Raw genomic sequence first — 15,264 nt, forward strand, 5'->3', positions numbered from 1 at the left:
ACGTTTGCAGGCCCTCTCACCTTTCCAGGCACTATTCTCTTCACCCCAAATGGTCATTCTGGCCTTTCTCCTGGACCTTTGCAAGTTCTTCCCAACCAGTTCTTCACACTGGCTGCCTGGCAGGCTCTTCCCCTGGATCTCTCTTTTCACTCAAATGTCTCCTCTGTGCAGAGGTTTCCAGATCGACCTCTCCCAGTCTCCTTCCCAGTCACCTTCTACCAATCTGTTTACCAGCTTCACAGCCAGCAGTAGTACAAACAGCTTAAAACCCTGAACTCAAAAGCCAACTCCTCACAATGATTCCCTGGGATCTCCCATTAGTTTCTGTTTTCTGCCCTATACCCTCCCCTTCCTACTAAATCCCTGCAGCCACACTGGCTTCTGTTGCTCCTAAACACCAGGCCTGTGCACTGGCTGTTCCTCAGATAATTACAGGGATCGCTGCTTCACCAAATTCGGGTTTTTGCTCGTGTCACCTTTTCAATGAAGCCTTCACCCCCAATTTAAAATTGCACCCCTACACTCTGCTCCATCCCTCGCCATGCTGTATTCTTTCCACAGCACTCATCACTTAACAATCAAGATTATTCCCTGCCCTTTCTCTGCCTAGCCCTCACCCCACTAGCTTGTGAGCTAGTCAAGAACCAGCTTCTCTAGTGCCTCCTAAGCGTCTAGAACAGGGCTTTGCACATAGAATGTGCTCAATCAATATCTGAACGACTCTGAAATTACCCGATTTATTAATTTACCTGCGTTATTCCTCATACTAGACAGTATGAGGTTAACAGCTCTCTGCTCAGGCACCGCACCCGACCTCGCTTGTCCCCAAATCCCAGAGTCCCGAAGGGGCAGGAGTCTTGGGATTCAGTAAACATTTCCTACGAATATCTTTTAAAATTTCTATCCAAAGGACAGGCAGCTGGCTACCCCAGTCGCTGCCAGTCTACCCCACCAGTCCCCGGGGCTTCCAAACAACTCTACACCCCCACCTCCGGGCCGGAGACGCCTCTGCCACCTTCCGCTTCCTGACGCGGCGGCCAGTGCCCACAGCAAAGATGTCGCCGAGCTCGCGGTGCTGGTGACGTCACAGTCGCTGCGGGAGGTGACGCCATCTCAGCGCGCCGATTGCGCAGCGCGGCGACCGTGCGGAGTGGCGCGCCGGTCTCCCTCACGCGGCGGCAGGCAGCGGCGACATGGCGGAGCCCGCGGCCGGAGTGGGCCGCTTCAAGTCCAAGTAAGCCGCCACCCGGGAAGGGAGCCGGGCTCGCGGCCGGAGTAGCGAAGGCGTTCGCTTGGCTCCGGCACCCATTCGGGTTTGGGGAGGTGGTGAGGGTTGCGTACGACAGGTCCGCGCGGTCGTGGCGGCTGCGATATTACAAAGTGGAAGAGGCTGCACTGACAGCTCTCGCGGACGGCGGGCACTGGAGTGCGGCCGGGTTACTTAAACTTGGAGCGGGTTTGGGGGTGAGGACGAAAAACCCTAGAGGAGGAGGAAGGGGCGGGCTGAGCACCGTCGAGGCTGGTCCTGGGAGCGGGACACCCCACCTCCTAGGGGTAGAGAAAAAACCACTACGCCTAGGTTGGGCGACCTGCTGCCCCATTTCTCCAGCGAGCAGGAAGAGAAGTCAGACGCCGCCTAACCATATGGAGCGCAATCTGATGGGATAAACGTATTAAAGCAAATAATTTCCATCAGTGGCTGTGACAAGCACTAGCAAGGGGAAGCCCGGGTGCTGGGATGGCTGACTGGGTTTGGAGGTTGAGGGGGTGCTCCATTTCACCTTGTTAGTCAGGCTTCTTCCAGTAGAGTTAGCCAGGCACCTTTGAAATTCTGGAGGAGAAGCCCAGGTCACAGGCAGGAAATAGCCTGGGTGAATGGGAAAGGTCAGCAGAGGCTTCTCCAAGCAGGGTTTTGTAAACAAGTAAGGAGAGAGGAGGGTTTGAAGGCAGGGTGGCAACATAAACAGAGTTATATTCTTAGCAGCTTCTCTGAGAGCAGAGTTTGAGAGAGTGGTAGAGACCTGGCGGAGAGGCTGGAACAACTGTCCAGAGAGGAGAGTGCAGTGGCCTGGACCAGCATGGAAGTAGCTGAGAGGGAGTGGAGAGGACATATGATGCCACCGAAATGAGGGCAGCTTGGAGAGTGGGATGGAGGAAGGAGCCAGGGTTAGGGAAGAGGTGGCCTGGACCTCAAGGATGAAGATGTTGAAGAGGATGCTACTCTGGGTTGGTACCCAGGCCTGGCCTCCCATGGCCAGCAGGGGGGCCCCCAAAGCCTGGCCTGCTCGGTAGTGGGGAATCTCTGAGAAGACTGGGCTGTTGGACTGCCTGTGCTGCCCTGGGACTGGTGTGTGTCAGCGTCCAGCTAGGGTCCCAAATCTTCTGTAACATAGGGATACCAACACCCACCTCACAGTGTAGCTGAGAGGGTTAAAGAAGATAACAGAAGAGTTCATGACCCTCTCTCCCCCATGTCCCCTCCATCCCTGCTGCTGCCCAGAAACTCCTCAAGGGCAGGTCCCTATTGCGTTGACCTCTGGGAAAGCACCTAGTATAGAGCTGGCACTGGGGACCAAGGGTTGGGTACCTCACTGTCTTCTGTCTTCCCTCCAGTTATGCTGTCGAGCGCAAGATCGAGCCTTTCTACAAGGGCGGGAAGGTGCAGGTACCAGCCCAGGGAGGGGCAGAGTTGGCAGGGTGAGGCAGGGGTTGCAGAGTGTTACCTTGGCTGAGACCCCTTTGTCACCAGCTGGACGAGACTGGGCAGCACCTTTTCTGCGTCTGTGGTACCAGAGTCAACATCCTGGATGTGGCCTCAGGGGCTGTGCTGCGGAGCCTGGAGCAGGTGAGGGCTGAGAGGGTTGGGGTGAGGGGCTGGTGTGGAGGGCAGCCTTGTCTCATGGCTGGTGCTCTATGTCTACTCTCAACCCTCAGGAGGATCAGGAGGACATTACTGCCTTTGACCTCAGTCCTGATAATGAGGTATATGGAACAGGGACAGGAGGTGGGCTCCGGTACATCCCAAGCAAACTGAGTTGATGAGGACAGCGTCCATGCCTCAACCCCCAGCTGAACTGCATCCTCCCCCAGGTGCTGGTGACAGCTAGCCGGGCACTGCTGCTGGTTCAGTGGGCCTGGCAAGAGGGCAGCATCACCCGCCTGTGGAAGGCGATACATACAGCCCCTGTGGCCACCATGGCCTTCGACCCCACCTCCACACTGCTAGCCACAGGTAGGACCTTGCTGGATGGGTGGGTTGGCTGGAACCAGGCAGGGGGCTTTGGGCACACCAGCCCTCTCCCCACTTCAAACACATTCCTACAGGTGGCTGTGATGGGGCCGTGCGTGTCTGGGACATCGTGCGGCATTATGGGACACACCACTTTCGGGGCTCACAGGGTGTCGTGCAGTGAGTAGAGGCTGCAGAGGGTGGGTGGAGCATCAAGGTCAGGGTAGCACAGCTCACCAGCCCCACCCCACCTGCTTGCAGTTTGGTGGCCTTCCACCCGGAACCCGCACGCCTGCTACTCTTCTCCTCAGCTGCAGACACCGCCATCCGGGTGTGGTCGCTGCAGGACCGGTCGTGCCTGGCCGTGCTGACTGCCCACTACAGTGCTGTCACCTCTCTGACCTTCAGTGCCGACTGCCACACCATGCTCAGGTCAGTGACCAGCCACCCAGGCCTTAGCAAGAAAGGGAAGGCCACAGCTGAGGCCCAGGAACTGAGATGGCTGTTTTCCCTCAGCTCGGGCCGTGACAAGATCTGCATTGTCTGGGATCTGCAGAGCCTCCAGGCCATGAGGACTGTGCCAGTGTTTGAGGTAGGGGCACCAGGGCCAGTGAATGGGGCAGGGTGAGGGACAGGATTGCCACCTCTGACCCACTCGTCCTCAGAGTGTAGAGGCTGCAGTGCTGTTGCCAGAGGAGCCGGTGCCTGAGCTGGGTGTGAAGTCCCCAGGCCTACATTTCCTGACTGCTGGCGACCAAGGTGTGTGGGGCTCGGCCAGGGTGGGCAGCAGGGGCCAAAGGAGGCTTGTGGACCTTGGAGTCCTAGCAGCCCGTGTCCCCAAACAGGCATGCTGCGCGTGTGGGAGGCAGCCTCTGGGCAGTGTGTCCACACACAACAGCGGTTGCCAGGCCCTGGGCGGGAGCTGACCCACTGCACCCTGGCCCAAGCCGCCGGCCTGCTCCTCAGTGTCACTGCTGATCACAACCTGCTGCTCTACGAGGCCCGCTCCCTGCAGCTCCAGAAACAGGTGAGCAAGTGCTGCCCCTGCTCAGCCCATAGGCCTGAGGGTGCCAGCCCTCCACCTACTCGGTCCCTGACCTGTGTCCCTCTCGCCCACCCCTAGTTTGCTGGCTACAGTGAGGAGGTGTTGGACGTTCGATTCCTCGGGCCTGAGGACTCCCACATTGTCGTGGCCTCTAACAGCCCCTGCCTGAAAGTGTTTGAGCTGCAGACGTCAGCCTGCCAGATTCTCCATGGCCACACAGGTGAGGGCACTGGGCCAGTGCCCCCGGGACCTCATACTGGACTGGATTGCCCCCACTTGCCATAACTGATCTCTAACCCCTCCCCCTCCCCCTTCTCCCAGACATCGTCTTGGCCTTAGATGTCTTCCGGAAGGGGTGGCTCTTTGCCAGCTGTGGCAAGGTGAGGCACTATAAAAGGTGAGGATACAGGTACCCAGGTGGGGAAGCCCAGCCCAGGATCTGTCCTCATCCCTCCCATCCCCAGGATCAGACCATCCGCATCTGGAGGATGAACAAGGCTGGTGAGGTGACCTGTGTGGCTCAGGGCTCTGGGCACACACACAGCGTGGGCACCATCTGCTGCTCGAGGTAGCGGTTCAGGGCTGGGTCCAGCGTGTCATGGAGGCAGAGGCCCAGGCCCTGCTGATGGGGCTCCAGCTTAAGGAGATGGGAGGAGGAGGCGGCGGCTTTGGCCTTTGCTCACTGGGTCTCCAGGGATATGGAATGGAGAACAGGGGCACCCCTACATGCCATTATTGGGGGTTCCTTGGAAGTGGCCTTGAGGCTGGGTGGATAAAAGGGGAGGGGTGTCACAGCGGGGAAGGTGACACTGAGCAAGGCCCAGGTGGAGAAGGTACTGTTTAGAGCTGGAGGTCTCGTGGTTGGAGCCCAGTCGCCTGGTATGACAGCACTGAGGGCGGGCAGAGTAGGCTTGAGGGCGGGCAAGTGGTCCTAGATGTGTATAGGGTTGACATGAGCAGTTCCCTTTCGGAGACAGTCTGTCTTTCTGGTCTGGACCAAGGTCTGACAGACCTGAACTATGGTGCACTGGCAGACAGGGCCAGCCAGGGCTCAGCAGGTGTCTCCCCGTCCCCCAAATCGGTCCTTAGGCTGAAGGAGACCTTCCTGGTGACAGGCAGCCAGGACTGCACAGTGAAGCTGTGGTCCCTCCCCGAAGCCCTGCCGTCCCCAGGCTCAGTCCCAGTCGGGGGCCCTGTCCTCCTCCAGGCCCAGGCCACGCAGCGCTGCCATGATAAGGTAATGGCACACAGCACCAGGTGGGGCATGGTGAGGCCCCTGCTGGGACAAGGGTCTGAGCTGCTGCCCCCTCACATCACCAGGACATCAACAGTGTAGCTGTTGCCCCCAACGACAAGCTGCTGGCCACAGGGTCACAGGACCGCACAGCCAAACTCTGGGCCCTGCCACAGTGCCAGCTGCTGGGAGTCTTCTCAGGCCACCGACGGGGCCTCTGGTGTGTTCAGTTCTCACCCATGGACCAGGTGCTGGCCACAGCCTCAGCTGACGGCACAGTCAAGCTCTGGGCGCTGCAGGACTTCAGCTGCCTCAAGGTAAGCTGCCCTTACCCCAGGCGAGGCCCTCTGGCTGGCATTTCACACCTTCCCCCACCCCACCTTGCAGACTTTTGAGGGGCATGACGCTTCTGTGCTGAAGGTGGCCTTTGTGAGCCGCGGTACCCAGCTGCTGTCCAGGTGAGTGGGCTGAGGGCGGGGTGGGACTCGGGGTGAGCTGGGGGGCAGGCCCCAAGGCTGAGCCCTCTCCCAATCCCAAACCCAGTGGCTCTGACGGGCTTGTGAAGCTCTGGACCATCAAGAACAACGAGTGTGTGAGGACGCTGGACGCCCACGAGGACAAGGTCTGGGGGCTGCACTGTAGTAGGCTGGATGACCACGCCCTCACCGGCGCCAGTGACTCCTGCATCATCCTCTGGAAGGTGCATGGGCTGGTGGGGGTGGAAAATGGGCAAGGCAGCATGGGCCTGCCTGCTGACCCCATTCTGACCCCAGGATGTGACCGAGGTGGAGCAGGCAGAGGAGCAGGCCAAGAGAGAGGAGCAGGTGGTCAAGTAAGTCCGGGGGTCTCTACCTGGCCCTGCTTGGGAGTCCCACGCATCAGTGTCAGCCCCTTGGAGTAGGGCGCACAGGCTTCCCTTCTCTTTATAGCCTGTGGGAACCAAGGCTTGGACCAGCAACACAGCTTCCCACCAGTGGGTGCTCTGCTCCAGGCTTCAGACCCCTGATGGCTCTGCCTTTAGCTCCAGCCAAGTCTCCCAGTGGCCCTGTCCCCTGTCCTCCCTCCTTCCCCCACCAGGCAGCAAGAGCTGGACAATCTGCTCCATGAAAAGCGGTACCTGCGGGCACTGGGCCTCGCCATCTCCCTGGACCGGCCCCACACGGTGCTGACCGTGATCCAGGGTCAGTGCTGCCTCAGGGGCTGGACAGGAAGGGCAGGGTTGGAGGGAGTCTCAGAGATCTGTGGTGTCCCTTCCCTGGGGCTCAATCTCCCCTCCTCCCACAGCCATCCGAAAGGACCCTGAGTCCTGCGAGAAGCTGGAAGCCACGGTGCTCCGACTGCGGCGAGACCAGAAAGGTTCGGGGTGGGGAGGTAGGGGCTGGATGATGGCTAGTAAGGGGCAGTGGCCCAGCAAGCAGGTCTGACCATCCCTGCCACCCACAGAGGCCTTGCTGCACTTCTGTGTCACGTGGAACACCAACTCACGGCACTGCCATGAAGCCCAGGCTGTGCTAGGCGTGCTCCTGCGGCATGAGGCCCCTGAAGAGCTGCTGGCCTATGAGGGTGTTCAGGCCTCACTTGAGGCCCTGCTGCCCTACACCGGTACGTGGGCACAGCCCAGGTCGGGGCAGGAAGAATCCAGCTGGCCCCCATGGACCCCTGACAGCCTTCTGTTTTCCCCCAGAGCGGCACTTCCAGCGGCTCAGCCGGACACTGCAGGCGGCCACCTTCCTAGACTTCCTGTGGCACAACATGAAGCTGCCCCCCCTCCCCGTGGCCCCCTCTGCCCTCTGAACATGCAGAAAGATGGACTTTGCCATCTCGGCACGCTGTGTCTGTCTGAGCTTTGTCTCACCCCAGGTCTTGGCCTCCAACCAGCTCCATCCCCACCCCTGGCCTGGCTGAGATCCAGCAAGCCCCGCCCCTCAGTACAGACACCGTAGCAGTGTGGGTCCATCAGGAGAGCTTTACTCAGGACAAGGCGGGGTGTAGCCTCCTGGCCTCACCCACTTGGGGTCAAGTGCTCCTCCCACAGCCCTGGGGCTGATGTGGCTGCTATCAGTCATCCCTGGAGTTTGGAGCTTCTGGGCTGCCGCTCCAGTTATGGGGTGCACAGCGCAGCCCTCCACCAGGTTCCACACACTCAAAAAGGTCCCTGACCCTCTGGGTCCCTCCTCAGTGCCCTACGGGTGATGGTGCAGCACCGGCTCTGAATAGCACTCAGTGGTGGTCGGGCAGGCACAGTAGGGGGAAGGGTCTTGGCCTGGGGGCACTTGGGGAAGTTTCGGGCCTCTCCCTCTCTGTCCTCCCCACCATCTGCCCCAAGGTGGAGCCATGGCCCGCTAAGGACTGTGCCCAGCCCGTCTGGCTGCAGTATTGTAGCTGGGAGAAGACCAGTGCGGCCACCAAATCTGTGAATAAGATGAAGTTTGGTTAGCTAGACTGGGCACCCCCACCCCACCCCACCCCCACCGAAGCCCCCACACACACCTGCACAGCCACCAGCCGCGGTCGGACGTTTCCAGCACACACACATGTGCCCCTGCAGGCACTGACAGCTCATCAGCTTGGCTGCCCTCAAAGGCACGGGAAGCACAGAACTGGGACCCTGGAGTGGATGCTTTGTGGTCACCATGGGGGCCACAGAGGCCAGGGCCTCACCTGTCGGTCCCCCCCCCATTTGCTGAATCACCACCTCCAGGCTCTCCCCATTTGGATCTCTGCAGACACCAGGGACCACTCTAAAACTCCCTGGGGCGCTGGCTCACTAGAGGGACCAGTCACACTACAGGGCTGCTCTCACCACCTAGTCATCCCCTGGCTTGAGTGCTCCCTGTGGTCCACCCGTGATGTACACTGCCCAGTAGTGCTGCTGGGTGTGGGGAGGAGGGTTAGTCTCGTACCACTGCTCACTAGGGACCGACCCCCATCTCGTCCCTGGCCCGGGGCCACCTCCTCCAGGTAGGGAGCAGGAAACCATGCCATCTGCTGGTCCTCGTTCGCCACCAGCCACCAGCCTGTGCCCAAGAGGTGGGTAGAGGTTCAGATCCTGAGGCCCCTTGGGATCCAAGGGGGCAGAAGGTCGAGTCCCCAGACTCCTGCCCAGCCCCACCTGAGGGGTGTCGCAGCAGAACGTTAAGGGCCTCCTGGGCCCGAGCCTGGAAGGGCTGGCCCCACGCATCCTGGGTGCTGAAGGGCTGCAGGCAACGCAGACTCGGAGCCCCTAGACTGCAGCTGGCAGGGCTGTCCCTGGGGCCTGGTAGGGGCTCTTCCCGGGCAGGCAGGATCACCAGGCTGGTAAGGGCCAAGGGTGCAGATGAGAGGTGGTTGAGTGGGAAGATTGGGGGTTGGCCAGCCGTCCCTCAGGAGTCCACCCAGCCTCCAGGCCTTCCCTCCTAACAGGCCCTTAATCCACCCCACCTCCCCCATCTTCCAAATGTTTCTGCCGGCAGGGAGTTGGGGGTGGGTCAGGCACCTGCCCGGTGGCAGTGCAGGCTCCAGGTCCAGAGGTTGTGGCGCGAAGAAGCCAGTGAGCACCGGGCTGCGGGACAAACGCTCCCCCACAACCAGCAGCGCCCTCAAATAGGTTTCCAGCAGCCGCAGGCGCACCAGGCCGCGGCCCGTGCGCCCCCAGTGTGCCAACAAGGATGCATCTGTGGGCAAGATAGGGACAGACTGGGACCTTGCCCTAGGGCTCCCCACATCAGACCACAGCCACTCCCACCCCTCCTGGGACCCCTGCTGGCTGACCAGGAAGTTTGGGGAGAATGCGGTCTGATCTCTGCAGCAGGCCCGCCTCCACTGGGAAGGTCTCCTTGAGGGTCTTCTGAGGGTGAGAATAGGCATCTCAGTCTCTGAGGGCCCACTGGGTTCCCCTGGGAGGGTGGGGGTCCCTTGCCAGGATCTTAGGGGCTGGAGGACCCAAGGGCAGGCACTTGAGAGGGGTGGTCATTGCTGGGTCATGCAGTTGGGGGAAGTTGGGGTCGCTCCAGGCTCACTCACATGGAGTTTTCTGAACTGATCCCAGCTTCTGCGTGCAAAGGTGTCACTGTCATCCGACCAGTGCACAGAGAAGGCGAACGTCTGTGGGATGAAAGGGTGGGGGACACCATGGAGGGACTAAGCCAGGAACTCCCTCCCTCCCTCTTGGGGCCGTCAGGGATCCCCGTTGGTTCCTACCTGGAGCTTCTCTGTCTGCACCAGAGCTGCCCCGCTCACGAACACTGGGTGTCGGGGGCCTGCCATTGCTATGGCTTTCCCAGAACTCTGTCACAGGCTTCTGGAGTCTGCCAGGTGTAGTCAAGGGTCCTACTGCCTCCCTGCCTGCGTGGGGAGGGGAGTACCCCCTGGGGCACCAGGAAGGCTGTTTGGAATTCCCCGGCAATGCCCCAGACCCACCAGGTGTTTGCGGCACTTCCCGGCCCCTGACTGGGTCCTTCACAGCTTCCTCACCGCACCCCTAGATCTGGGTGGGAGGACAGGTGCACAGGGCTTGGTGGGAGGGGCTGGGACTGCTGCCTGAGGCTCTGCTGCTGAGTCTGGGAGGAGGAGGGGAAGCATGAGCCATCAAACCATGTCAGACCTGGCCAACCCTCCCTGCCCTCCCACGCCCCATGTAGCAGTGACTGGAAAGAGCCACCTGCATGGTGTGCCCCTTGGCTCTGTCTTTGAACTCCCTGGGGCGGTGACTGCAATTGTCACCAGGAAAGAATGACCCAGCACTAAGGGCTTGAAGTCCTTTGTTTGGCTTAATTTTTATGTAGCAGGAAAGGTTATTCAATGTCCCCAAGTCACAGAGAAGGAAATTTGTGTTAAATATTGTAAGGTTTCTTTTTGTGTGTGTGTGTTGGGGAGAGACCACAGGCTCACCCTATAGGTTCCCCTGTGGTAGGGGGATTTGGGATGGGATGAACAGGGTCCATCTGTAGTCACTAGCATTTGGGGGATGGGGAGGTGGTGACCAGGACTGTTTTGAGAGTCACCTCCAAACTTACGATTTATCACAGTTTATTGCAAACAAAGCCTCTGAGATTAGGAATGACCATTCCCCCACTAACTGGGGGGTGGGGGCAGTGAAGGTTAAGGCCCTAGAGTCCCCAGACAGAGGGTGTGCCCAGATGCCCCACATTGCTGAACTGCTTCCTTATAAGGGAGATTTCTGGGGCCCCATCCTACCCTGGTATGCAGTGGTTTTGTCTGCTGTTGGGGCCACCACCTCTGTGTTGGGACTTCCACTGCCCTGTACACTCCAGGGAGATGTGAGCCTCTAGGGCATCCCTCCAGGAAACCACCCTGGCCTCAACAAAAGGCCTTTGTGTATCTGTTTGACCAGCAGCTCTCTCTGAAGCCCTCAAACCTTCCCTGGTCTTGGCCCAGGCAATGAACAATGCTGACATAGGCCTGCTTTTTGCAAAGTGCCTTCAGCCCAGCTGTCATACTCCTGCCAACCTCAGGGGGGCCCACGCTGGCCTGGTAGGGTCCAAGGTGGAAAAGATCCTGCTTCCTTGGAAGACAAAGGAGAGAAACTGGAGAAGGGCCAGTTAACTCACAGCCAGGGACCTAGAAGGATGCAGAGACCCCCCTTCCTATACTAATTAACAACCCTTGTTCCACACCCCCAGCAACCTAGATTCTTCCCACTTCTTTCCTTCTCCATAACACCTTTCATCCTGTCACCGGGACAACTACAAGAGCCCATCCTCCCCCAATGCCTGTGCTCCTCACTCACACCCAGGACATCCACTCTCCAGAGGAATCTGCAAAACAGAAATGGGATTAAGTCAGGGTAGTAGCCCTCCCCGAAACTGCCCAGCACCTTCCCACAATCCTCAGAATAAATCCTCAACTCCCATGGCAGTTGATTGAGGACCTCGGTGGGCCCCTGGCCACCCCAGATCTCTCACCACCCTCCCCAGGTCCTGTACTTTCTGCAAGAGGCCAATACCCTCCTCTCTCCTGCCTCAGCCTTGACTGACCTCCTCAACTGATTCCCCGTCCTTCAGGCCTCTGCCTAAGGGTCACCTCCTCAAGGAGGCCTCCTGGATTTCCTATACCCTGTTCACAGCACCCATCAGTTTGTACCTGAATATTTATTAGTGTGATTTCTCCTTTTGTTTTTGTTTTTTTCCATCTTGATCACTGGACTATGAGCTGAGGACGTCAGGGATGGGATCTTGCTCCCCACCCTGCCCAGCTCCTAACTGTGTTTGGAACAGATTAGGCACGACACAAGTATTTGCGGAATGAACAAATGCAGGTATGGAAGCAGAGGTATCCTTGAAGCCACTCCCGACTTCATGCAGGCTATAGGATTCGAGGGCTCTGGATGCACGCAGGAGACACACCGTCCCCTTTGCAGTCACGGCCAGGCCCCAAGTTGCCTGACTCCCGTTGCCATGGCGCCAGTCGCCCGGGCGGATCCGTGGGACCCCGGCCCCAGCACGCACCGCCCTCTGTGCGCTCACGGCCCTGCCTGGCGTTGCCATGGCGCCAAGAAACGGCTGCTGAACGCGCCCCCAACTGAGGGCACAGAGCTTAGCCGCGGGCACGCGGGACGGTCAGAGCAAAGCGATGGGTGCATCGCGGGCCGCAACACAGACGTCGCCTCGGCCGCAGCCCGAGGCCGCGGCACGGCCACGGCGCTGCTTCCACAACACGCTGCTCTTCTACTGGAGGAAACGGGAGCCCAAGCCCAGACGACGCAAGTCGGGATCGGGTCGAGGAACGAGGCCTAGGGGTGCAGCCACGACCCGGGCGTCCGGCCTCGCGCGCACCCAGGCCGCCCGGACCCCTGCTTCCAGCTCTGCCTCTTCCCGGGAGCGGGCCGAGTCCCCGGGCTCCGCCACCTCGCCGGAACCCGGCCCCGCCTCCGACCCCGCCCCCGGCCCCAGCTCAAGCTCAGCGCCCGCGCCCGCGGCGCGCGCCCCCAGCTCCTGTGGCCGCGCCCTGGCGGCGGCGCGCGCGCTGGCCTGGAGGCCGACTTGGAGACCCATCTGGAGGCCGAGCTGGCCCGGCAGGCGTTGCGCGGGCAACATGGCGGCACCCCGGGAGCGGGGGCTCTTCAGCGGCGGAAACCTCTTCTCCTTTCTGCCCGGCGGTGCGCGCTCCGAGGAGATGGACGACCTGGTGACTGACGCGCGCGGCCGGGGCGCGGGGCGACGAGATGCTGCCGCTTCGACCCCGACGCCAGCCCAGGCGCCGGCCTCTGATTCTCAGGTCGCGGAGGACACCTCCCGGAGGCGGCCCTGCCGGGCTTGCGTGGACTTCAAAACGTGGATGCGAACGCAGCAGAAGGTGCAGATACCGGGGGAAGGGGGGCGCCACCTCCCTGCAGAGTCCCGTGAGCCCTACGATTCTTAGACCCGGCCCACACACGCACCCTGGCCGTTGATCCCCCACACCTTGTTCTCAGGCACCCCGGGCAGACTTCCCAAGGCTAGGCCGAACGTTCCCGGAGGCCCTATACCTGCTGGACTTCTAGCCACCAGGGTTGACTGTCCTTAAACCTCACCCCCACGGTAGGCCCGGCTTTTTGGCTCTTAGCCACATGTGGGCTGGATCGGCCTCAGAACTTCTGTCTCTAGTCAGTGGGGCTCTGGCTGGGGCGGAAAACAGGGGAGCTTTGTAGGCTTCTATTCTGGTATGGGAAAACTGAACTGACCTTTGGTCGGCCTCCTTCCGCAGCGGGACAGCAAGTTTAGGGAAGATTGTCCTCAGGATCGCGAGGAACTAGGCCGCCACAGCTGGGCTGTCCTCCACACCCTGGCCGCTTACTACCCTGACCTGCCCACCCCAGAACAGCAGCAAGATATGGCTCAGTTCATACATTTATTTTCCAAGTTTTACCCGTGTGAGGAGTGTGCTGAAGACATAAGGAAGAGGTAAGTGGTGTCTGCACCGTTTGCAGACTGGAGCCTGGGCCTGGGGCCTCTGGCTGATGTCATAATCAGGAACCTAGAGAAATAGATGCAGAGATGGCAGAGGGTTGCCGGCAGCAGGGGCCACCAACAGAGTAGGGATTGGATCATCTAAGCCATCTCCTTTTCTCCTCAGTGGCCAAGCCACCTGGGGCTGCTGCTGGGTACTGCTGCTTTCTGCAGCCACAAGGCTTCCAGGAGGGTGGGAGGAGTGTGCTTCCCTCATGAAATCCCTTGCTTCACACAGATGGAGACTCTGGTAGGTTTAGGAGGACTCCACTTTGTCTGACTTCTGAAGCAGGACTGCCAATTTCAAGACCATGGGAACCCACTGCTTTTGCTTCCAAGAGCCACCTTTTCTTCATGGGGGAGCCCAAGAACCATTATTTGGCACAATAGGGGTTTCTGGGCTGGATGTGGGGGTCAGGACAGCCCTTGATGTTTGAAGCCTGGGCAGTTAAAACCAGGTCTCTTGCTGATCTGAGGCTCCAGGGTCCCAGGTGGAAAGAACCCGTCTGGTTTTCAGTTTTGGCTTTGTGCCAGCCCCACTCACTGCCTGGGGCCAGGGACGCTGGGGTGAGGCTTCCTGATTGTTATGAGATTGTAAAGTTGAGGCCTGTCCCTTAATGTCTTGCCCTGGGCTCCTGTCAAGGTTTGCCAAGCTCTCCAGGTGAGGGTTTGAGTGGGACTGGGAGTTTACCAGGCCTTGATGCTGCAGGGTCAGCCCTGTTCTGGGGGTTCCTCTTGGGTGTAGCCTCAGCAGTGCCCTGGCTCTCATCCCTGAATTGAACAGGCAAGGAGCTGTTGGGGCAGGGGCAGTGGGAGCCCTACCTGCCCCCATCCTCCATGAGCAACTCCCCCCACCCCATGCAGGATACACAGGAACCAGCCAGATACGCGCACTCGGGCGCACTTCACCCAGTGGCTGTGCTGCCTGCACAATGAGGTGAACCGGAAGCTAGGCAAGCCAGACTTCGACTGCTTGCAAGTGGACGAGCGCTGGCGTGACGGCTGGAAGGATGGCTCCTGTGACTAGCCAGCAGCCAACTGGAGCCTGTGGGTGGTCTGGCCAGCAGAGAGGGTGGGGCGCTCATTAAAGTGCCTCAGAGCCAGAGCCTGTTGTGTCTCACCTGTGTTGGGTGGTTCCCAGATATTGCCCGTGGAGCCCTTCCTCTCTCAAGTTAGGGGTAGAGGTGGAGATGCCCGTTCCCGGCACCCTGATGGCCTCCTCAGCCACCACCCCATGGGGCTGCAGGTGAAGGAGGCAGGAGCAGCGTAGACTGTCCTTTCCATAGAGGATTCAGCCTCCTGCTCACTTGCCGCCCTGGTGCCCTACTTCCCCCAACAGGAAGGCAACAGGCCTGGCTGTCTCGCCCCTCCAGGCCAGGCCATTGTCTCCAAACCTTGTAGCTAGGGAAAGCAGATGTGGTTGTAGCCCCAGGGGCTGTGTGCTGTTTGCACGTCAGGAAAGAGGCTCCGGAGGCTGAGCTCTGTTGCACCCAAGTCCCTGTTCAACCTGTGGCCTTGCCTAGCTGTACCAGGCCTGTCAGAGGCTTCGTGGAACTTGAGACCAAAATAAAATGCTGGAGAAGTGACTGAAGACCTGGCTGTGGTGTGTTTTGTGCCGGGACTTGCAGCGATGGACAGGGCCTGCCCTTGTCCCTTTATGGTCTTACTGCTTTCTCCCATCTGGGTTCTGGCTCCTTAGGAAGTGGGAGAGGTCCCAAGGCAAGAAAGAGTGGGTCAAGATGTTCCAGGAACAGCAAGGAGGCCGAGGAAGGGTCAAAGAGGCAAGGAGAGGTCACAAGGCAGGAGTCCTCAAGGCCCAAGGAAAGATGTG

At 59.9% G+C, this 15,264-nt stretch overlaps 3 protein-coding genes across 5 annotated transcripts; 2 read left to right on the forward strand and 1 right to left on the reverse strand.

Moving 5' to 3' along the window:
- Nucleotides 1–1,090: 1,090 nt before the first annotated feature.
- TBL3 (transducin beta like 3) lies at nt 1,091–7,335 on the forward strand. Of its 2 annotated transcripts, XM_032460147.1 has the most exons (22): nt 1,091–1,234; nt 2,614–2,665; nt 2,750–2,845; nt 2,935–2,982; nt 3,091–3,232; nt 3,325–3,409; nt 3,491–3,661; nt 3,746–3,821; nt 3,895–3,988; nt 4,075–4,256; nt 4,353–4,494; nt 4,596–4,654; nt 4,739–4,842; nt 5,364–5,511; nt 5,595–5,825; nt 5,896–5,966; nt 6,052–6,208; nt 6,282–6,340; nt 6,586–6,689; nt 6,793–6,864; nt 6,952–7,110; nt 7,193–7,335. In XM_032460147.1, the coding sequence occupies exons 1-22, from the start codon at nt 1,194–1,196 to the stop codon at nt 7,300–7,302; spliced, it is 2,403 nt and encodes an 800-aa protein (XP_032316038.1). In that variant the 5' UTR covers nt 1,091–1,193; the 3' UTR covers nt 7,303–7,335. The 2 variants fall into 2 exon arrangements, with proteins under 2 accessions (XP_032316038.1, XP_032316039.1); XM_032460148.1 differs by lacking the exon at nt 3,325–3,409 and having other exon boundaries at nt 3,541–3,661.
- A 125-nt stretch (nt 7,336–7,460) lies between these two features.
- On the reverse strand, nt 7,461–11,683 carry NOXO1 (NADPH oxidase organizer 1). 2 transcript variants are annotated; one of them, XM_006174052.3, is made up of 9 exons: nt 11,590–11,682; nt 9,688–11,264; nt 9,511–9,591; nt 9,259–9,334; nt 8,984–9,161; nt 8,621–8,802; nt 8,412–8,525; nt 7,999–8,116; nt 7,461–7,919 (listed from the first exon to the last, which is right to left on the reverse strand). In XM_006174052.3, exons 2-9 carry the CDS (start codon nt 9,751–9,753, stop codon nt 7,652–7,654), a joined length of 1,083 nt encoding a protein of 360 aa, XP_006174114.1. In that variant the 5' UTR covers nt 9,754–11,264; nt 11,590–11,682; the 3' UTR covers nt 7,461–7,651. The 2 variants fall into 2 exon arrangements, with proteins under 2 accessions (XP_006174114.1, XP_032316049.1); XM_032460158.1 differs by lacking the exon at nt 8,412–8,525 and having other exon boundaries at nt 11,590–11,683.
- A 748-nt stretch (nt 11,684–12,431) lies between these two features.
- On the forward strand, nt 12,432–15,024 carry GFER (growth factor, augmenter of liver regeneration). Its single transcript, XM_032460159.1, has 3 exons — nt 12,432–12,801; nt 13,192–13,388; nt 14,298–15,024. The coding sequence occupies exons 1-3, from the start codon at nt 12,541–12,543 to the stop codon at nt 14,458–14,460; spliced, it is 621 nt and encodes a 206-aa protein (XP_032316050.1). The 5' UTR covers nt 12,432–12,540; the 3' UTR covers nt 14,461–15,024.
- The last annotated feature ends 240 nt before the right edge of the window (nt 15,025–15,264 follow it).

This window comes from Camelus ferus, chromosome 18 (genome assembly GCF_009834535.1).
Source record: "Camelus ferus isolate YT-003-E chromosome 18, BCGSAC_Cfer_1.0, whole genome shotgun sequence".
Classification (NCBI taxonomy): domain Eukaryota; kingdom Metazoa; phylum Chordata; class Mammalia; order Artiodactyla; family Camelidae; genus Camelus; species Camelus ferus.